The sequence below is a fragment of the Pseudophryne corroboree genome, chromosome 1, assembly GCF_028390025.1.
Source record: "Pseudophryne corroboree isolate aPseCor3 chromosome 1, aPseCor3.hap2, whole genome shotgun sequence".
Lineage (NCBI taxonomy): Eukaryota > Metazoa > Chordata > Amphibia > Anura > Myobatrachidae > Pseudophryne > Pseudophryne corroboree.
Window position 1 is genome coordinate 742,045,915 of NC_086444.1, and position 23,739 is coordinate 742,069,653.

The 23,739-nt window shown below is 46.0% G+C and overlaps 1 protein-coding gene across 1 annotated transcript in view; it reads left to right on the forward strand.

The window, feature by feature from the left end:
* The first annotated feature begins 733 nt into the window (after nucleotides 1-733).
* The window catches only part of MUC16 (mucin 16, cell surface associated), a 208,623-nt gene continuing 185,617 nt past the window's right edge, over nucleotides 734-23,739 (forward strand). Inside the window, exons 1-2 of the mRNA XM_063955513.1 lie at nucleotides 734-949; nucleotides 3,558-4,790. Of these exons, the coding sequence (XP_063811583.1) occupies nucleotides 734-949; nucleotides 3,558-4,790 (1,449 nt within the window). The remainder of the gene's footprint in view (nucleotides 950-3,557; nucleotides 4,791-23,739) is intronic.

Here is a 23,739-nt window from a genome sequence, read left to right on the forward strand (position 1 = left end):
CCGCTACCTCCCCCGCCCAATCCAGTTTATACAGATATTTAACTCCTGAGACAGCCATGAGTCCGTCAGATGCTGATTACATTTCTACTTCTTCACTGTCAGTAAATACGGTAATGGCGTCACAGGTCCCCGCAGCCCAGTTGCAACTGTAGATCCTACCATGGCGGATATTTTGTCTCACCTCCGCTCTCTTCCTACCAAAGATGATCTCCCCACGAAACAGGACTTTGTAGAATTGGAGAAGATAAATGAGATATTGCAAGGGCCATCTGATGCAATACAGCTCCACCTCCCCTACAACGTTATTCTTGTCGAACACTTCTCCTGTACGAATGCTCTGAAAAGCCTGCTCGGGCGCGAGCCATGTCCCCCCCATCCTACCTTACCCTGAGATTATGGGGATGGCTGCTGCTGGCTGACACGTGGGAACCCATCCTGTATGATTATGCTGGTAACTGCATTGTGCACATTCCGGGAGGCTACATTCCATGACATCTAAGACGCCCCTCTACATTCCACTACTTTAATGGGAAGAACCAAAAAGGGAAAGCAGCCATCTGGCTCCAAGCAGGCCGCTACCTCCCCCGCCCAATCCAGTTTATACAGATATTTAACTCCTGAGACAGCCACGAGTCCGTCAGATGCTGATTACGTTTCTACTTCTCCACTGTCAGTAAATACGGTAATGGCGTCACAGGTCCCCCGAAGCCCAGTTGCTACTGTAGATCCTAACATGGCGGATATTTTGTCTCACCTCCGCTCTCTTCCTACCAAAGATGATCTGCCCACGAAACAGGACTTTGTAGAATTGGAGAAGAAGATAAATGCCACCATCAAAGTGGAGATCTCTACACTTAAGGCAGAACTCTCACACATGTCCAACCTGGTCTCGGATGCAGAGGACCATTTAGAGGAACTCGACTCATCCCACAGACAGCTCAGAGAATCGGTCTCACTACATGCACAAGAACTGCGGACCATGCAACGAGTCTTGATGACCTGGATAATAGGGGAAGTGGAACAACATTAGCGTGCGTGATCTCCCTGAAGATGTACAAGGGCCACATATTGTCGATACTCTCACTAAGATCTTCAATGAGATTGCCGATGCCCCTCCAGACAACACGATCCTGTTTGATTGGGCGCATCGCGCTTTACGCCCGAAGGGTCTTCCATCTGAGGCGCCTACTGATGTTATCTGTTGCCTCCATTACCACCATGTTAAAGAGGACATCCTCGGCAAGGCCCGTAAACTTGATGGGATTGAATACAATGGAACCAAGATCCAAATATTCCAAGACCTCTCATGGCACACCCTCCAACAGAGGGGCTTGTTAAAACCCCTCACGGCCGCTCTCCGGAAAAAGAACATTCGGTTTCGTTGGGGTTTCCCTTTGAACATACAAGCCTCTCACGAAGGCCGCCAACTGGTCTTACAGTCACCTAGTGACCTCGAACAGTTCTGTTTCGCTCTCTTTATACCTAAACCGCATCTGGAAGATTGGACCATGCTTCGTACTCGCCTCGAGCACCCGACTCTACCCGCTCCGAGACCGCCTTGGACTTCTGTGACAAGGCGGAAGCAGAACCCTTCTTCAACGAGCAGGGGCCATGCTTCCTCAGTCACTTGATGGACTGTCTTGGCGGACATGATCCTTGTCAACTTTGCCTGAGTTGCCACTCATGACACTACAGATATGTATACATTCACAATGTTTGATTCATGCTTATAGCACTGTTATATGTTACTCTGTAGTATACAAGTCTACCTGATTCCCTGTTCATTTTTTAACTGCATCATGGTTTGCTTCTTCCCTGTTCAACTGTCTTTTGGGACTTCTTGTAGCCTTAATGTTACTTTTGTGTTTTCAGTTTAATGTGTCATGTACCGTTTCCTAATGTTTGCATGTGTACGGTTTTTACTCTCTACACTTTGACAAGCCGCATTCTCACTGAGCCGTGCATATAGGTTCCCGATAAACGCTGCAGCTACCCTTCCCCAGTTGGGTTGTTCCGCAGTCCGAACTTGGAGCATGGGGTGATGGTTACACCCCACATGCTCCAACAGCAGAATATCTTCCTTTGTGCTAGCTAGCACAACATTGTATTTTTACGTTCAGTGGGGGTAATTCCAAGTTGATCGCAGCAGGAATTTTGTTAGCAGTTGGGCAAAACCATGTGCACTGCAGGGGAGGCAGATTTAACATGTGCAGAGAGAGTTAGATTTGGGTGTGGTGTGTTCAATCTGCAATCTAATTTGCAGTGTAAAAATAAAGCAGCCAGTATTTACCCTGCACAGAAACAAAATAACCCACCCAAATCTAACTCTTTCTGCACATGTTATATCTGCCTCCCCTGCAGTGCACATGGTTTTTCCCAACTGCTAACAAAATTCCTGCTGCGATCAACTTGGAATTACCCCCAGTATTTCCACTTCTCTTTCCCTTCTTCTATCGTTACATACGCTTTACCGTTTTATCTTGTTTCCTGTCTTTACTCCCTTTTCCTTTTCTTTTTTCCTGCACTTTATTTCTATGTGTCTCACATTGAGGTTGTCTACTCCTCTTGTTTTGCCGTGGTTCGGTGTTGTTGCCTATTTGCTATGTTTGCGTATTTTCTTTTCCCATGGTGCCACCTAGCTCAATGACTGTCAAACTATGCTCCTTCAATGTGAAGGGCCTTAATATGCCTGAAAAACGCCCACTCTCTTACGAGAACTTCACACAGAGCGAGTGAGTGTAGCTTTCCTGCAAGAAATGCACTTCAAACAGTCTGCTGCTCCTCGACTCGGTAAATACTACTATCCCCATGTATTTTGTAGTAACAACTCCCTGGGTAAATCTTTGGGAACAGCCATATTGCTCTCCCACAGACTTCCATTAACAGAAATCTCACACCACATACTGATTTAAGGTAGATGCCAGCTGTTGAAATGCAAACCATTCAATCAACTGTTTACATTTGTCAACGTGTTCTTCCCTAATACAAAACAAAACAGTTTTTCTTGAAAATGTTCCATCTGGTGACCCCACTGAGAGAAGGCTGTCTGGTTATAGATGGCGACTTTAATTGGTCTCTTGAGCCCCCATTGGATTGTTCCTTTGGGTCCTCCCATATCTTATTGAAGGACCATCGTAAAATATGCCAGACATTACATGAACATCAGTTGATAGACGTCTGGAGGATCCAACACCCTACTGTCAGAGAACTACACTTATTTTTCCCCACCCCATTCAGTTTATACGCGTATCGACTATTTTCTGATAGATCATAGAAACTTGCAGCTTTTTTCTGATACCCGTGTTGGCCAAATCACATGGTCAGACCACGCCCCAATTTTTGCAACCATAACTCCCCCTGATGCGCCCCCTAGACCCTGGACATGGCGGTTTAATGAGCTCCTTCTGCATGATCCACATACGGCTGTGGAACTTTCTCACGCTATAATACATTCTATTTCTTGGAATGATATCCCCGATACTTCTGCTGTTGCGGTCTGGGAGGCGCATAAATGTGTTTTGTGATGGTAAGTGTATTCAATTGGGTCTCAATTAAAGAAGGAGAAAGAATCCCAACGTAGACAGCTACTAGCTCACATCCAACAGCTCGAGACACACCATAAGTCTTCGCTATACGAGGCTGTGTTACGGGAGCTCACTGAAACTAGAACAACGCTTAATAAGCTTCTCCAAGACAAAACTAAATGGGTCCTACGGAAAAGCCTCCACAAATTCTACCAATGGGAGGATAAACCTGGCTCTATGTTGGCTAGAGCACTGAGAGCCCAAAGATCACATACATTTGTTCGCTCAGTAAAGGTCCCTGGTGGGACCACAGTGCATTCCTTTCCACAGATTGCGGCAGCGTTTCAAGACTATTACACTGATCTTTATAACTTGAGGAGAACCCAAACTCAGACTACAGTACCTTCACCCTCTGAGGCGGTTAACAGTTATCTTTCTTCGGTTGCGTTCCCTAGACTTCAAGATGAAGATATAGCTTCTCTCGAACAACCGTTCACCATGGAAGAATTGGACTTTTCCCTGTCTTCCACACCTATCGGGAAAAGCCCGGGTCCAGATGGATTTCTGGTGGCATACTACAAGTCATTTCGATCTCACCTCATGCCCCTTTTTCTGCGAGCCTGCAATACAATTTCTAAAGATACTGCTTTTTCCTCACATTGTCTTAAGGCTCATATCACTGTGATCCCTAAAGAAGGTAATGACTCCTCTCAGTGCTCTAGTTACAGGCCGATCTCCCTGTTAAATAATGACATAAAACTCTACGCAAAAATGCTTGCTAATAGGTTGGGCCGTCTTCTCCCAAGTTTGATACATGGCGATCAGGTTGGTTTTATTCAAGGACGGGAAGCTAAGGACAATACCACTAAAATCATTGATCTAATCCACCATGTAACTATACACGGTCCCCACACTATTCTTCTCTCTACAGACGCGAAGAAGGCTTTTGACAGGATTGACTGGCAGTTCATGAGGGGCCTTCTCCGACGTTTGGCTTTAGGGCCTTTCTGCCTTCACCGCATTTTAGCTCTTTACCAATCCCCTCCTGCTCGAGTACGAGTCAATGGGGCCCTCTCTGTTCCCTTTTTAATCAAAAATGGTACTAGACAGGGGTGCCCATTATCCCCCCTCATATTCGTCTTGTGTATGGAGGCATTGGTGAGAGCTATACGAGCAAACAAGGATATTAAAGGTATATCGCTGGGTCATCATGTATTCAAACTAGCGTTTTTCCCAGATGAGCTTCTTGCCACTATCTCCTTGCCAGTAACTTCCCTTCCTGCCCTGATGCGCGAATTTGATAGATTCAGCCTAGTTTCCAACTTTAAGATAAACTATTTAAAATCGATAGCCCTGAACATATCATCTCCTCCATCAGTGGTCTCAGGCCTTCAAAATTATTTTCCCTTTTCCTGGCACACGTCCCAACTTAAATACCTGGGAATTATTCTATCCCCAGACGTCTCACAACTTTATCAGCTCAACTTCCCTCCATTGCTCCTACACATTAAAATAGATTTTTTGAAGTGGTCATCATTGAAGTTGTCCTGGCTGGGTAGACTTAACACAATTAAAATGAATATTCTGCCCAAAATTTTGTATCTATTTCAAACCTTGCCCATTGCTATACCTATGTCATTCTTTAAAGAGCTGCAATGTTTAACATTAAGATTTATATGGGGATCTGTTAGGCCTCGGATTCCACAATCCACTCTAATACTGAGCTGTTTTAGGGGGGCCTTCAGCTACCACATTTTTTCACATACAACCATGCCCACTCACCTAGCCAGAATTGTCGAGATGTCCAGATTACCTATCTCAAAACAATGGCCATTGATAGTAAATCACGCAACTGATACTCCATCTCACGTCCTACCTTGGATTAAAAAATGCCCCCGTCTGAAACACCCTACACTGACACCCACACTTCAAACGTGGAAAAAGTATAGACAACTTTCATTTTTTAGCCCGGGTATTTCGTGGCCTACCCCTCTATTTGAGAACCCTGACTTCCTTCCAGGTTGCTCGGCAACTGGAATAACATGCTGGATGTCAGCAGGTATCACTCGAATATCCCACTTGCTCTCTGATGGTGGGGTGCGGTCCTTTGCAGAACTCCAAAAAGACCACAATATTCCTGCCCACTCCTTTTGGTTCTATCTTCAGGCCCAACATTATGCAGCCTCTCTGCCAGCTGGTACATCCCGTAGATCTCCTACTAAGTTTGAACTGACAAAACACCAAACAAATGTCTAGAGCGCGGAAGTGGAACTATATTTCTGTGCTAATTAATATTCTCCTGAGACAAAAAAGTAAAAGTGCAATTGCAAGCAACCTTAGAAACCTTTCTGTGGAGGTTTCAAGTGAACAATCGAAATGAGAAAAAGAAAAGAAAGGTCGCGCTAAAGAACCCTTATATTTATCACTGCCAGCGTTTTTTTCGAATAAAAACAAGGTTTATTATTATTATGTTAACTTCATAAAATAGTAATAAAACAATTCATACTAATTAGAATGCATTTAAAACAAATTTCATAACAGAATCATATGTATCCACATTGCTCCTCAAGGGGGAATTATTTGATGTAAGTTCCTCCACTGTATACAATGTAGAATTTGGATAGTTCCCATTCCAAATAGTAACAATGATTACAAGTCAATATTGACAAGGTTAACTGGAGTCCAGAATATATAAAAGATGGATTTAACGCTTCAAAATAAGCAGTATTTTATTGCCCGTCTGGAGAGTTCTAAAACAGGTGTCCGTGAGGAATCCTGGTAATTAGCGGCATCTGACTATGATATGTAAGTTCGGTAGCATTTACCCACTCTATCCCAAATGGCAGGGACCTATTCCAAGATTAGAGGAGGTGGGCGTGTTCCGAGCGTCCTCGGGTGCTATGGCAATGGTTGTTCCGTGTCTCCGAACATCAGCGGGATGCTTTTTAGATGCCTCAGCGGATACGTCTCCAGGATAGCGTATCTGAGCTCCAGTATAAAGGATAACGGGCGATGACGGGTGGGAGTCCTAGACGCGTTTCGTCACCTCCGGTGACTTTCTCAGTAGGCGGTACCATCGTGGAGGAACTTACATCAAATAATTTCCCCTTGAGGAGCAATGTGGATACATATGATTCCGTTATGAAATTTGTTTTAAATGCATTCCAATTAGTATGAATTGTTTTATTACTATTTTATAAAGTTAACATAATAATAATAAACCTTGTTTTTATTAGAAAAAAACGCTGCCAGTGATAAATATAAGGGTTCTTTAGCGCGACCTAAGTTTGAACTGCTATGTCTGACTGACGCACCTCCGCAACATCTGATCTCCCAACTATATAAATTGTGCTCTGATGGTGTCTGTTCTCAACCGCCGTCCTATGTGTTAGCCTGGCAGAGGGACCTTGGTAGAGATCTAGAGGAGAACCAATGGGCCCGTATTTACACATAAACTTTTGCCAGCTCTTCCTCGCTCCAAGTGCTGGCAACTCAATACAAAATTCTGGCTAGATGGTATAGATGCCCATTGCAGCTTCATAAAATGTTCCCATCTGTACCTGACCCCTGCTGGCATTGCAAACAGGCAAGAGGCACACCCCTTCATATTTCGTTGGAGTGCCCGATATTGATAGTCTTTTGGAGGACTGTCCACAAGGTTACAAGTGATTTGACTAGCTTATCCTTACCTTTCACACCTGAGTTTTGGCTATTTAACTTGATGGATATCCCTCTGTCAATTTATAAGAACTCACTACTTAGACACCTAATGAATGCTGCCAGGGCAACTATACCATGCTTTTGGAAATCCCATACATGTCCTCCGATCTCTCGTTGGTTCCAGAGGGTGGATTATTATATTAGTATGGAAGAACTTAACCAGTCCTTGAAACTTCCAAACCCCAAATTTACATCCACATGGTTTAGCTGGCTAGCCTTTAAAGAATCACACACCTATACTACTACAGCCGTCCCTTCAACATCATAAGTATTGAAATTCACGGAATATCATCCTCAATTCCTTTCTCCTTCTCTAGGTCTTTTCTTCTTTCTTTACTTTTATATTGTTCTTGTTTTTATTGTAATATTGCTAAGGACGGGAGTATTTTTTAGTGATGAGCGCCGGAAATTTTTCGGGTTTTGTGTTTTGGTTTTGGGTTCGGTTCCGCGGCCGTGTTTTGGGTTCGACCGCGTTTTGGCAAAACCTCACCGGGTTTTTTTTGTCGGATTCGGGTGTGTTTTGGATTCGGGTGTTTTTTTCAAAAAACACTAAAAAACAGCTTAAATCATAGAATTTGGGGGTAATTTTAATCCCAAAGTATTATTAACCTCAAAAAACATAATTTCCACTCATTTTCAGCCTATTCTGAACACCTCACACCTCACAATATTATTTTTAGTCCTAAAATTTGCACCGAGGTCGCTGTGTGAGTAAGATAAGCGACCCTAGTGGCCGACACAAACACCGTGCCCATCTAGGAGTGGCACTGCAGTGTCACGCAGGATGTCCCTTCCAAAAAACCCTCCCCAAACAGCACATGACGCAAAGAAAAAAAGAGGCACAATGAGGTAGCTGACTGTGTGTGTGAGAAAGATAAGCGACCCTAGTGGCCGACACAAACACCGTGCCCATCTAGGAGTGGCACTGCAGTGTCACGCAGGATGTCCCTTCCAAAAAACCCTCCCCAAACAGCACATGACGCAAAGAAAAAAAGAGGCGCAATGAGGTAGCTGACTGTGTGAGAAAGATAAGCGACCCTAGTGGCCGACACAAACACCGGGCCCATCTAGGAGTGGCACTGCAGTGTCACGCAGGATGTCCCTTCCAAAAAACCCTCCCCAAACAGCACATGACGCAAAGAAAAAAAGAGGCGCAATGAGGTAGCTGACTGTGTGAGAAAGATAAGCGACCCTAGTGGCCGACACAAACACCGGGCCCATCTAGGAGTGGCACTGCAGTGTCACGCAGGATGTCCCTTCCAAAAAACCCTCCCCAAACAGCACATGACGCAAAGAAAAAAAGAGGCACAATGAGGTAGCTGACTGTGTGTGTGAGAAAGATAAGCGACCCTAGTGGCCGACACAAACACCGGGCCCATCTAGGAGTGGCACTGCAGTGTCACGCAGGATGTCCCTTCCAAAAAACCCTCCCCAAACAGCACATGACGCAAAGAAAAAAAGAGGCACAATGAGGTAGCTGACTGTGTGTGTGAGAAAGATAAGCGACCCTAGTGGCCGACACAAACACCGTGCCCATCTAGGAGTGGCACTGCAGTGTCACGCAGGATGTCCCTTCCAAAAAACCCTCCCCAAACAGCACATGACGCAAAGAAAAAAAGAGGCACAATGAGGTAGCTGACTGTGTGTGTGAGAAAGATAAGCGACCCTAGTGGCCGACACAAACACCGGGCCCATCTAGGAGTGGCACTGCAGTGTCACGCAGGATGTCCCTTCCAAAAAACCCTCCCCAAACAGCACATGACGCAAAGAAAAAAAGAGGCGCAATGAGGTAGCTGACTGTGTGAGAAAGATAAGCGACCCTAGTGGCCGACACAAACACCGGGCCCATCTAGGAGTGGCACTGCAGTGTCACGCAGGATGTCCCTTCCAAAAAACCCTCCCCAAACAGCACATGACGCAAAGAAAAATAAAAGAAAAAAGAGGTGCAAGATGGAATTGTCCTTGGGCCCTTCCCACCCACCCTTATGTTGTAACTATAAACAAAACAGGACATGCACACTTTAACCAACCCATCATTTCAGTGACAGGGTCTGCCACACGACTGTGACTGAAATGACGGGTTGGTTTGGACCCCCACCCAAAAAGAAGCAATTAATCTCTCCTTGCACAAACTGGCTCTACAGAGGCAAGATGTCCACCTCATCATCATCCTCCGATATATCACCGTGTACATCCCCCTCCTCACAGATTATCAATTCGTCCCCACTGGAATCCACCATGTCAGCTCCCTGTGTACTTTGTGGAGGCAATTGCTGCTGGTCAATGTCTCCGCGGAGGAATTGATTATAATTCATTTTAATGAACATCATCTTCTCCACATTTTCTGGATGTAACCTCGTACGCCGATTGCTGACAAGGTGAGCGGCGGCACTAAACACTCTTTCGGAGTACACACTTGTGGGAGGGCAACTTAGGTAGAATAAAGCCAGTTTGTGCAAGGGCCTCCAAATTGCCTCTTTTTCCTGCCAGTATAAGTACGGACTGTGTGACGTGCCTACTTGGATGCGGTCACTCATATAATCCTCCACCATTCTATCAATGGTGATAGAATCATATGCAGTGACAGTAGACGACATGTCCGTAATGGTTGTCAGGTCCTTCAGTCCGGACCAGATGTCAGCATCAGCAGTCGCTCCAGACTGCCCTGCATCACCGCCAGCGGGTGGGCTCGGAATTCTGAGCCTTTTCCTCGCACCCCCAGTTGCGGGAGAATGTGAAGGAGGAGATGTTGACAGGTCGCGTTCCGCTTGACTTGACAATTTTCTCACCAGCAGGTCTTTTAAACCCAGCAGACTTGTGTGCGCCGGAAAGAGAGATCCAAGGTAGGTTTTAAATCTAGGATCGAGCACGGTGGCCAAAATGTAGTGCTCTGATTTCAACAGATTGACCACCCGTGAATCCTTGTTAAGCGAATTAAGGGCTCCATCCACAAGTCCCACATGCCTAGCGGAATCGCTCTGTCTTAGCTCCTCCTTCAATGTCTCCAGCTTCTTCTGCAAAAGCCTGATGAGGGGAATGACCTGACTCAGGCTGGCAGTGTCTGAACTGACTTCACGTGTGGCAAGTTCAAAGGGCATCAGAACTTTGCACAACGTTGAAATCATTCTCCACTGCGCTTGAGACAGGTGCATTCCACCTCCTATATCGTGGTCAGTTGTATAGGCTTGAATGGCCTTTTGCTGCTCCTCCAACCTCTGAAGCATATAGAGGGTTGAATTCCACCTCGTTACCACCTCCTGCTTCAGATGATGGCAGGGCAGGTTCAGGCGTTTTTGGTGGTGCTCCAGTCTTCTGTACGTGCTGCCTGTACGCCGAAAGTGTCCCGCAATTTTTCTGGCCACCGCCAGCATCTCTTGCACGCCCCTGTCGTTTTTTAAAAAATTCTGCACCACCAAATTCAAGGTATGTGCAAAACATGGGACGTGCTGGAATTTGCCCAGATGTAATGCACGCACAATATTGCTGGCGTTGTCCGATGCCACAAATCCACAGGAGAGTCCAATTGGGGTAAGCCATTCCGCGATGATCTTCCTCAGTTGCCGTAAGAGGTTTTCAGCTGTGTGCGTATTCTGGAAACCGGTGATACAAAGCGTAGCCTGCCTAGGAACGAGTTGGCGTTTGCGAGATGCTGCTACTGGTGCCGCCGCTGCTGTTCTTGCGGCGGGAGTCCATACATCTACCCAGTGGGCTGTCACAGTCATATAGTCCTGACCCTGCCCTGCTCCACTTGTCCACATGTCCGTGGTTAAGTGGACATTGGGTACAGCTGCATTTTTTAGGACACTGGTGACTCTTTTTCTGAGGTCTGTGTACATTTTCGGTATCGCAACCCTAGAGAAATGGAACCTAGATGGTATTTGGTACCGGGGACACAGTACCTCCAACAAGTCTCTAGTTGGCTCTGCAGTAATGATGGATACCGGAACCACGTTTCTCACCACCCAGGATGTCAAGGCCTCAGTTATCCGCTTTGCAGTAGGATGACTGCTGTGATATTTAATCTTCCTCGCAAATGACTGTTGGACAGTCAATTGCTTGGTGGAAGTAGTAAAAGTGGTCTTACGACTTCCCCTCTGGGATGACCATCGACTCCCAGCAGCAACAACAGCAGCGCCAGCAGCAGTAGGCGTTACACGCAAGGATGCATCGGAGGAATCCCAGGCAGGAGAGGACTCGTCAGAATTGCCAGTGACATGGCCTGCAGGACTATTGGCATTCCTGGGGAAGGAGGAAATTGACACTGAGGGAGTTGGTGGGGTGGTTTGCGTGAGCTTGGTTACAAGAGGAAGGGATTTACTGGTCAGTGGAGTGCTTCCGCTGTCACCCAAAGTTTTTGAACTTGTCACTGACTTATTATGAATGCGCTGCAGGTGACGTATAAGGGAGGATGTTCCGAGGTGGTTAACGTCCTTACCCCTACTTATTACAGCTTGACAAAGGGAGCACACGGCTTGACACCTGTTGTCCGCATTTCTGGTGAAATACCTCCACACCGAAGAGCTGATTTTTTTGGTATTTTCTCCTGGCATGTCAACGGCCATATTCCTCCCACGGACAACAGGTGTCTCCCCGGGTGCCTGACTTAAACAAACCACCTCACCATCAGAATCCTCCTGGTCAATTTCCTCCCCAGCGCCAGCAACACCCATATCCTCCGCATCCTGGTGGACTTCAACACTGACATCTTCAATCTCACTATCAGGAACTGGACTGCGGGTGCTCCTTCCAGCACTTGCAGGGGGCGTGCAAATGGTGGAAGGCGCATGCTCTTCACATCCAGTGTTGGGAAGGTCAGGCATCGCAACCGACACAATTGGACTCTCCTTGTGGATTTGGGATTTCGAAGAACGCACAGTTCTTTGCTGTGCTTTTGCCAGCTTGAGTCGTTTCATTTTTCTAGCGAGAGGCTGAGTGCTTCCATCCTCATGTGAAGCTGAACCACTAGCCATGAACATAGGCCAGGGCCTCAGCCGTTCCTTGCCACTCCGTGTGGTAAATGGCATATTGGCAAGTTTACGCTTCTCCTCCGACAATTTTATTTTAGGTTTTGGAGTCTTTTTTTTTCTGATATTTGGTGTTTTGGATTTGACATGCTCTGTACTATGACATTGGGCATCGGCCTTGGCAGACGACGTTGCTGGCATTTCATCGTCTCGGCCATGACTAGTGGCAGCAGCTTCAGCACGAGGTGGAAGTGGATCTTGATCTTTCCCTAATTTTGGAACCTCAACTTTTTTGTTCTCCATATTTTATAGGCAGAACTAAAAGGCACCTCAGGTAAACAATGGAGATGGATGGATTGGATACTAGTATACTATATATACAATTATGGACGGACTGCCACGGTTAGGTGGTATAAAAAAACCACGGTATAAAAAAACCACGGCATAAAAAAACCACGGTATAAAAAAACCACGGTATAAAAACCACGGTATAAAAAAACCACGGTATAAAAAAAACCACGGTATAAAAAAACCACGGTATAAAAAAACCACGGTATAAAAAAACCACGGTATAAAAAAACCACGGTATAAAAAAACCGCACTGTACACTGGTTGATAAAGAGATAGTAGTATACTCGTAACAATTAGGATGACACTATGACGGTATAAAGAATGAAAAAAAAACCACGGTTAGGTGGTAGGTATATAATAATAAATAATACAATTCTGGTCGGACGGACTGCCTGCCGTGTGCCGACACAGAGGTAGCCACAGCCGTGAACTACCGCACTGTACACTGGTTGATAAAGAGATAGTAGTATACTCGTAACAATTAGGATGACACTATGACGGTATAAAGAATGAAAAAAAAACCACGGTTAGGTGGTAGGTATATAATAATAAATAATACAATTCTGGTCGGACGGACTGCCTGCCGTGTGCCGACACAGAGGTAGCCACAGCCGTGAACTACCGCACTGTACACTGGTTGATAAAGAGATAGTAGTATACTCGTAACAATTAGGATGACACTATGACGGTATAAAGAATGAAAAAAAAACCACGGTTAGGTGGTAGGTATATAATAATAAATAATACAATTCTGGTCGGACGGACTGCCTGCCGTGTGCCGACACAGAGGTAGCCACAGCCGTGAACTACCGCACTGTACACTGGTTGATAAAGAGATAGTAGTATACTCGTAACAATTAGGATGACACTATGACGGTATAAAGAATGAAAAAAAAACCACGGTTAGGTGGTAGGTATATAATAATAAATAATACAATTCTGGTCGGACGGACTGCCTGCCGTGTGCCGACACAGAGGTAGCCACAGCCGTGAACTACCGCACTGTACACTGGTTGATAAAGAGATAGTAGTATACTCGTAACAATTAGGATGACACTATGACGGTATAAAGAATGGAAAAAAAACCACGGTTAGGTGGTAGGTATATAATAATAAATAATACAATTCTGGTCGGACGGACTGCCTGCCGTGTGCCGACACAGAGGTAGCCACAGCCGTGAACTACCGCACTGTACACTGGTTGATAAAGAGATAGTAGTATACTCGTAACAATTAGGATGACACTATGACGGTATAAAGAATGAAAAAAAAACCACGGTTAGGTGGTAGGTATATAATAATAAATAATACAATTCTGGTCGGACGGACTGCCTGCCGTGTGCCGACACAGAGGTAGCCACAGCCGTGAACTACCGCACTGTACACTGGTTGATAAAGAGATAGTAGTATACTCGTAACAATTAGGATGACACTATGACGGTATAAAGAATGAAAAAAAAACCACGGTTAGGTGGTAGGTATATAATAATAAATAATACAATTCTGGTCGGACGGACTGCCTGCCGTGTGCCGACACAGAGGTAGCCACAGCCGTGAACTACCGCACTGTACACTGGTTGATAAAGAGATAGTAGTATACTCGTAACAATTAGGATGACACTATGACGGTATAAAGAATGAAAAAAAAACCACGGTTAGGTGGTAGGTATATAATAATAAATAATACAATTCTGGTCGGACGGACTGCCTGCCGTGTGCCGACACAGAGGTAGCCACAGCCGTGAACTACCGCACTGTACACTGGTTGATAAAGAGATAGTAGTATACTCGTAACAATTAGGATGACACTATGACGGTATAAAGAATGAAAAAAAAACCACGGTTAGGTGGTAGGTATATAATAATAAATAATACAATTCTGGTCGGACGGACTGCCTGCCGTGTGCCGACACAGAGGTAGCCACAGCCGTGAACTACCGCACTGTACACTGGTTGATAAAGAGATAGTAGTATACTCGTAACAATTAGGATGACACTATGACGGTATAAAGAATGAAAAAAAAACCACGGTTAGGTGGTAGGTATATAATAATAAATAATACAATTCTGGTCGGACGGACTGCCTGCCGTGTGCCGACACAGAGGTAGCCACAGCCGTGAACTACCGCACTGTACACTGGTTGATAAAGAGATAGTAGTATACTCGTAACAATTAGGATGACACTATGACGGTATAAAGAATGAAAAAAAAAACACGGTTAGGTGGTAGGTATATAATAATAAATAATACAATTCTGGTCGGACGGACTGCCTGCCGTGTGCCGACACAGAGGTAGCCACAGCCGTGAACTACCGCACTGTACACTGGTTGATAAAGAGATAGTAGTATACTCGTAACAATTAGGATGACACTATGACGGTATAAAGAATGAAAAAAAAACCACGGTTAGGTGGTAGGTATATAATAATAAATAATACAATTCTGGTCGGACGGACTGCCTGCCGTGTGCCGACACAGAGGTAGCCACAGCCGTGAACTACCGCACTGTACACTGGTTGATAAAGAGATAGTAGTATACTCGTAACAATTAGGATGACACTATGACGGTATAAAGAATGAAAAAAAAACCACGGTTAGGTGGTAGGTATATAATAATAAATAATACAATTCTGGTCGGACGGACTGCCTGCCGTGTGCCGACACAGAGGTAGCCACAGCCGTGAACTACCGCACTGTACACTGGTTGATAAAGAGATAGTAGTATACTCGTAACAATTAGGATGACACTATGACGGTATAAAGAATGAAAAAAAAACCACGGTTAGGTGGTAGGTATTGTCACGATCCGGGTATCTGGACGCCATTACTTACCCTTCAGATGCCTCCTAAGGCGGGCTCAGCGTTCCAGGACCAGATTCCGCTGTTCCTGAGTTTCCACATGCAGAGTGTCAGAGTGGTGTTTTCATCAGCCGCGGCCTCCGCTGTGCCCGCGTGGTTAAATGTGCATCTATCAGCCTGGCGTTTCCTGTCTCCGCTGGCCGGCGCCGCCATTACTGTTTCCCAGACCACATGGATTACAAACCAAACTTCCCTCCAAGTGTCTGCATGGGCGCAGCCATCTTGGATTCTGTCATCTGATCATTTCCACCAATCTGCTGTTTGTATTGTTGATTTGCATAATTGCCTAGCCAACCCCTTCCTTGCTGCAGGTATAAGTAAGCTGTGCCTGAGCAAGGAAGACGTCAGTGCTTTGGTTGTCAAACCTAGTTCCTGTTTGTCTCTCTTCTATGATTGTCTTCCAGGTTCCAGCTCCTGTCTCAAGACTTCCACCATAGAGACCCGCACCAGCATTCCACCTGCGGTGTAGCCTGACTCTCCAATCCATTGTGGATTCATCTGTTTCCAGCTACAACACTACCTGCTTCCAGCCTCAGCTTCCAGCAGAATACAGCTTCCCTTAAAGGGCCGGTGTCCTTTCTACACTTTACCACTCTCCACCGGAATTATTATTTCTCCGCTCTCAAGTTCTACATTTCAGTTCACATTTCATCGCTCCCAAAGTTCATTTATTATTTAACTGGTTCCAGCCAGTATCCACTCCGTGCTAACAACAGTCTGGTTCCAGCCAGTATCCACAGCAGCTGTTTACCTTCAGCAACCCAGCTCTTCCTGGAACACCAGCTGGTACAATCCTGGGTTATCTCCATTGCTACAGCCGGGCCTGGTAAGGACTTTCCATCTAGAAGATCATAAGAACTATCTCACACTACCAGTGCCCTGTGGCTCCTGCCATGCTGTAGTACTCAGGAACTGTATTTATTCTTTGCTGACTTTTACGTTTTCTTTATTGCTGCTGTGATGCGGAGTTGTCATAATAAACATCATTGACTTTTATCTAAGTTGTCGTGGTCACGCCTTCGGGCAGTTATTATTCATGTTACTTACATGTCCAGGGGTCTGATACAACCTCCCAGGTTCCGGTACATCTCAGCCCCTACAACTGAGGCTGCCTCCCGTCAGCTCAGGCCCTCAGTTGTGACAGTAAGCACTGACCTAATGAATCCAGCCGGAGACCAGGATCAAGCGGCCAGGCCGATGCAAGAACTGGCAGCCCGACTAGAACATCAGGAGGCTGCACAGGGCCACATCATCCGCTGTCTCCAGGATCTCTCTACTCGGCTGGATGGGATTCAGACCACTCTCCGTGGATCAGGCGCGTCTGGTGCGTCAACCACAGTGACTCCAGCTATAACCCCACCCACCTTACCCATTCCTGCTCCACGTCTTCATCTTCCAACGCCAGCAAAATTTGACGGATCTCCAAGATTCTGCAGGGGATTTCTCAACCAGTGTGAGATTCAGTTTGAGCTACAACCTGGCAATTTCCCCAGTGACCGTACAAAAATTGCCTACATTATTTCTCTTCTCAGTGGCTCAGCCCTCGATTGGGCATCACCGTTATGGGAGAGGTCCGACACCCTGCTATCTTCTTACACTGCATTCGTGTCAACATTCAGGCGCATCTTCGACGAGCCAGGCCGGGTAACTTCAGCTTCGTCTGAGATTCTCCGTTTACGCCAGGGATCACGTACTGTAGGACAATATCTTATACAGATCCTGGCATCCGAACTGGCATGGAACGACGAGGCCCTGTATGCTGCATTCTGGCATGGTTTATCCGAGCGTATTAAAGATGAGTTAGCTACCAGAGACTTACCCTCCAAGTTAGATGAGTTAATCTCACTTTGTACGAAAGTTGACTTACGTTTCAGAGAGAGAGCAACTGAGCGTGGAAGATCATCTGCTCCAAAATCTTCTGCTCCTCCTCCTCGCCAACTGTCACCAACTAAAGATGAACCCATGCAAATTGGCCGTTCCCGTTTAACTCCTGCTGAGCGCCGAAGACGTCTCTCCGAGTTTCTCTGTTTGTACTGTGCAGCTCCGTCTCACACCATTAATGCCTGTCCCAAACGTCCGGGAAACTCCAAATCCTAGCTCGCCAAGGAGAGGGCCGGCTAGGAGTAATGATCTCCTCTCCATCTCCTCAAGATTGTAACCTCCCAGTCTCGCTTCAAGTTGCTCAACGTTATCAGAACGTCATTGCCCTCCTGGATTCCGGAGCAGCTGGGAACTTTATTACCGAAGCCTATGTTAAACGGTGGTCCCTACCCACCAAGAGACTTCCTTCGTCCTTTTCCTTAACTGCTGTGGATGGCAGTAAAATTTTTGATACAGTTATTTCTCTAAGGACTCTACCAGTTCGTCTGAGAGTGGGAGTTCTTCATTCCGAACTTATTTCACTTTTAGTGATTCCAAGAGCCACACATCCTGTGGTCCTGGGCCTTCCATGGCTCCGTCTTCACAATCCTACAATTGATTGGACGACTACGCAAATCCTGGCATGGGGTTCCTCCTGTACTAAGACATGTTTGTTTAAAGTGTTGCCTGTCTGTTCCTCCTCCCCCAGGTCGTCTGATGTTCCACCTCCTCCATATCAAGATTTCACGGATGTGTTCAGTAAAGCTTCTGCTGATATCCTTCCCCCTCATAGAGAATGGGACTGCCCGATTGATCTCGTTCCAGGGAAGGTTCCACCTCGAGGCCGAACTTATCCGTTGTCTCTCCCCGAGACGCATTCTATGGAGGAATACATAAAAGAGAACCTAGCAAAGGGGTTCATTCGACCTTCTTCTTCTCCAGCCGGCGCAGGCTTCTTTTTTGTAAAGAAGAAAGATGGTGGTCTGCGGCCGTGCATCGACTACAGAGGTTTGAACGACATTACCATCAAGAACCGCTATCCTTTACCCCTGATTACTGAGCTCTTTGACAGAGTTAGCGGAGCTACCATCTTTACAAAGCTGGACCTGAGAGGTGCATACAATCTCATCCGGATCCGTGAGGGTGACGAGTGGAAGACCGCATTTAACACCCGTGACGGACATTATGAGTACCTCGTCATGCCCTTCGGATTGAGCAATGCTCCAGCTGTCTTCCAGCATTTCGTCAATGAGATCTTCAGAGACATTCTATACCGTCATGTCGTGGTCTATCTAGATGATATCCTCATTTTTGCCAACAATTTAGAGGAACATCGTTTCTGGGTAAAGGAGGTTCTGTCCCGTCTCCGTGTCAATCATCTCTACTGCAAATTAGAGAAATGCGCCTTTGAAGTCAAGTCCATTCCGTTTCTAGGGTACATTGTGTCCGGTTCCGGACTAGAGATGGATCCTGAGAAACTACAAGCAATCCAGAATTGGCCAGTACCCTTAACCCTCAAAGGGGTCCAGAGGTTCTTAGGGTTCGCCAATTATTACCGAAAGTTTATACGAGACTTTTCCACCATTGTGGCGCCTATTACTGCTTTCACCAAGAAGGGTGCTAACCCGTCCAAGTGGTCTGAAGAAGCCATGCAAGCTTTTCATCTTTTAAAACAGAGGTTCATCTCTGCACCTGTCCTGAAACAGCCTGACGTCGACTCTCCTTTCATCTTAGAGGTGGATGCCTCCTCCGTTGGAGTAGGAGCGGTGTTATCTCAGAGGGCTAAAGATGGTCATTTACATCCTTGCAGTTTCTTCTCACGGAAGTTCTCCCCAGCGGAGCGCAACTATGCCATTGGCGACCAGGAGTTGCTAGCCATCAAGCTCGCTCTAGAGGAGTGGAGATATCTGTTGGAGGGAGCTTCTCATTCAATCACCATCCTTACAGACCACAAGAACCTTCTATATCTAAAAGGCGCACAATGTCTCAACCCTCGTCAGGCCAGATGGGCACTTTTCTTTTCCAGGTTCGACTTTAAACTCCAGTTCTGTCCGGGCTCTCAGAATCGCAAGGCCGATGCCCTTTCCCGCTCATGGGAGCAAGAAAATGAGTCAGAGTCTTCAGACAAGCATCCTATTATAAATCCGTTGGCATTCTCCACGGTAGGGATGGACTCTACGCCCCCATCAGGGAAAAGTTTTGTGAAACCGACACTAAGGAAGAAGCTCATGCATTGGGCCCATGCTTCCCGTTTTGCCGGACATACAGGTATCCAAAAAACCCTGGAGTTTATCTCTAGGTCCTATTGGTGGCCAACTCTGAAAAAGGACGTTTTGGAGTTTATTGCATCTTGCCCAAAGTGTGCTCAACATAAAGTATCCCGCCAGTCGCCTGCGGGGCAACTGGTTCCACTATCTGTTCCCCGTCGACCATGGACCCATTTGTCGATGGATTTTATTACAGATTTGCCCATGTGCAACAAGTTCAATACCATCTGGGTGGTAGTTGACCGGTTCACCAAGATGGCACACTTCATTCCTCTCACCGGTCTTCCGTCAGCTTCCAAGTTGGCTCAAGTATTCATACAAGAGATCTTCCGACTCCACGGTCTTCCAGAAGAAATTATCTCAGATCGAGGAGTTCAATTCACAGCCAAATTCTGGCGAAGTTTATGTCAAGTCCTCCAAGTCAAGTTAAAGTTTTCCACGGCTTACCATCCTCAGACCAATGGTCAAACTGAGAGGGTGAATCAGGACTTGGAGGCCTTCCTCCGCATCTATGTGTCCTCCTCTCAAGATGACTGGGTTCAATTACTTCCCTGGGCCGAGTTCTGTCATAACAACCAGTATCATTCTTCATCTTCTTCAACACCATTCTTCACCAACTTTGGATTCCACCCTAAAGTCCCTGAGTTCCAACCGCTTCCAGCAACTTCTGTTCCCGCAGTGGATATCACCTTGCATCAGTTTGCCAATATCTGGAAGAGCGTACGATCAGCTCTGCTCAAGGCATCGTTCAGGTACAAGAAGTTTGCGGATAAGAAGCGTCGAGCAGTTCCTGCTCTCAAGGTGGGTGATCGGGTATGGTTATCCACGAAGAATTTGAGGTTAAGAGTTCCCAGTATGAAGTTTGCACCTCGCTACATCGGTCCTTTTAAAATTGATCAAGTCATCAATCCTGTTGCTTACAGACTCCAGTTACCTCCCTTCTTAAAAATACCCAGGACATTCCATGTTTCCCTGTTGAAACCGCTAATCTTGAATCGGTTTCATTCCTCACTTCCACCAACTCCGAAAGTCCAAACTCAACGAGGCGTTGAGTATGAAGTGGCCAAGATCCTGGACTCACGTCACCGTTACGGTCAACTTCAGTATCTCATTGACTGGAAGGGCTATGGTCCTGAAGAACGCTCTTGGACCAATGCCTCTGACGTCCATGCTCCTGCCTTGGTCCGGAATTTCCACGCAAAGTTTCCTTTAAAGCCTAAGAAGTGTCCTGGGGCCACTCCTAAAGGGGGGGGTGCTGTCACGATCCGGGTATCTGGACGCCATTACTTACCCTTCAGATGCCTCCTAAGGCGGGCTCAGCGTTCCAGGACCAGATTCCGCTGTTCCTGAGTTTCCACATGCAGAGTGTCAGAGTGGTGTTTTCATCAGCCGCGGCCTCCGCTGTGCCCGCGTGGTTAAATGTGCATCTATCAGCCTGGCGTTTCCTGTCTCCGCTGGCCGGCGCCGCCATTACTGTTTCCCAGACCACATGGATTACAAACCAAACTTCCCTCCAAGTGTCTGCATGGGCGCAGCCATCTTGGATTCTGTCATCTGATCATTTCCACCAATCTGCTGTTTGTATTGTTGATTTGCATAATTGCCTAGCCAACCCCTTCCTTGCTGCAGGTATAAGTAAGCTGTGCCTGAGCAAGGAAGACGTCAGTGCTTTGGTTGTCAAACCTAGTTCCTGTTTGTCTCTCTTCTATGATTGTCTTCCAGGTTCCAGCTCCTGTCTCAAGACTTCCACCATAGAGACCCGCACCAGCATTCCACCTGCGGTGTAGCCTGACTCTCCAATCCATTGTGGATTCATCTGTTTCCAGCTACAACACTACCTGCTTCCAGCCTCAGCTTCCAGCAGAATACAGCTTCCCTTAAAGGGCCGGTGTCCTTTCTACACTTTACCACTCTCCACCGGAATTATTATTTCTCCGCTCTCAAGTTCTACATTTCAGTTCACATTTCATCGCTCCCAAAGTTCATTTATTATTTAACTGGTTCCAGCCAGTATCCACTCCGTGCTAACAACAGTCTGGTTCCAGCCAGTATCCACAGCAGCTGTTTACCTTCAGCAACCCAGCTCTTCCTGGAACACCAGCTGGTACAATCCTGGGTTATCTCCATTGCTACAGCCGGGCCTGGTAAGGACTTTCCATCTAGAAGATCATAAGAACTATCTCACACTACCAGTGCCCTGTGGCTCCTGCCATGCTGTAGTACTCAGGAACTGTATTTATTCTTTGCTGACTTTTACGTTTTCTTTATTGCTGCTGTGATGCGGAGTTGTCATAATAAACATCATTGACTTTTATCTAAGTTGTCGTGGTCACGCCTTCGGGCAGTTATTATTCATGTTACTTACATGTCCAGGGGTCTGATACAACCTCCCAGGTTCCGGTACATCTCAGCCCCTACAACTGAGGCTGCCTCCCGTCAGCTCAGGCCCTCAGTTGTGACAGGTATATAATAATAAATAATACAATTCTGGTCGGACGGACTGCCTGCCGTGTGCCGACACAGAGGTAGCCACAGCCGTGAACTACCGCACTGTACACTGGTTGATAAAGAGATAGTAGTATACTCGTAACAATTAGGATGACACTATGACGGTATAAAGAATGAAAAAAAAACCACGGTTAGGTGGTAGGTATATAATAATAAATAATACAATTCTGGTCGGACGGACTGCCTGCCGTGTGCCGACACAGAGGTAGCCACAGCCGTGAACTACCGCACTGTACACTGGTTGATAAAGAGATAGTAGTATACTCGTAACAATTAGGATGACACTATGACGGTATAAAGAATGAAAAAAAAACCACGGTTAGGTGGTAGGTATATAATAATAAATAATACAATTCTGGTCGGACGGACTGCCTGCCGTGTGCCGACACAGAGGTAGCCACAGCCGTGAACTACCGCACTGTACACTGGTTGATAAAGAGATAGTAGTATACTCGTAACAATTAGGATGACACTATGACGGTATAAAGAATGGAAAAAAAACCACGGTTAGGTGGTAGGTATATAATAATAAATAATACAATTCTGGTCGGACGGACTGCCTGCCGTGTGCCGACACAGAGGTAGCCACAGCCGTGAACTACCGCACTGTACACTGGTTGATAAAGAGATAGTAGTATACTCGTAACAATTAGGATGACACTATGACGGTATAAAGAATGAAAAAAAAAACACGGTTAGGTGGTAGGTATATAATAATAAATAATACAATTCTGGTCGGACGGACTGCCTGCCGTGTGCCGACACAGAGGTAGCCACAGCCGTGAACTACCGCACTGTACACTGGTTGATAAAGAGATAGTAGTATACTCGTAACAATTAGGATGACACTATGACGGTATAAAGAATGAAGTAAAAGTATAAAGTATAAAGTACTGTGTCTGCTGCTAATATAGACTGGTTGATATTTAAAGAGATATTAGTAGTATACAACAATACTATACTGGTGGTCAGGCACTGGTCACCACTCCTGCAGCAAAAGTGTGCACTGTTAATTAATATAATTGTACTCCTGGCTCCTGCTAACAACCTGCAGTGCTCCCCAGTCTCCCCCACAATTAATTATAAGCTTTTAATTTATACATTGATGACTGTGCAGCACACTGGGCTGAGCTGAGTGCACACAGACTGAGTCACACTGTGTGACTGACTGTGCTGTGTATCGTTTTTTTTTTCAGGCAGAGAACGGATATAGCAGAGAGAAGTGAACGGATATATTATATTAAATAAAAGTTAACTAGCAACTGCACTGGTCACTGACTGTGGTAAACTAACTCTGTCTGCGACTCTGCACAATCTCTCTCTATCTAATCTATCTATCTCTATTCTAATGGAGAGGACGCCAGACACGTCCTCTCCCTATCAATCTCAATGCACGAGTGAAAATGGCGGCGACGCGCGGCTCCTTATATAGAATCCGAGTCTCGCGAGAATCCGACAGCGTCATGATGACGTTCGGGCGCGCTCGGGTTAACCGAGCAAGGCGGGAAGATCCGAGTCGCTCGGACCCGTGGAAAAAAAAGTGAAGTTCGTGCGGGTTCGGATTCAAAGAAACCGAACCCGCTCATCTCTAGTATTTTTCTTTTTATATATATGATGATCTATGATTGAATGCACCAAATGTTTTCTCTGCATCATTGCTTATTCTACTTTCTCCCGGATTCTCA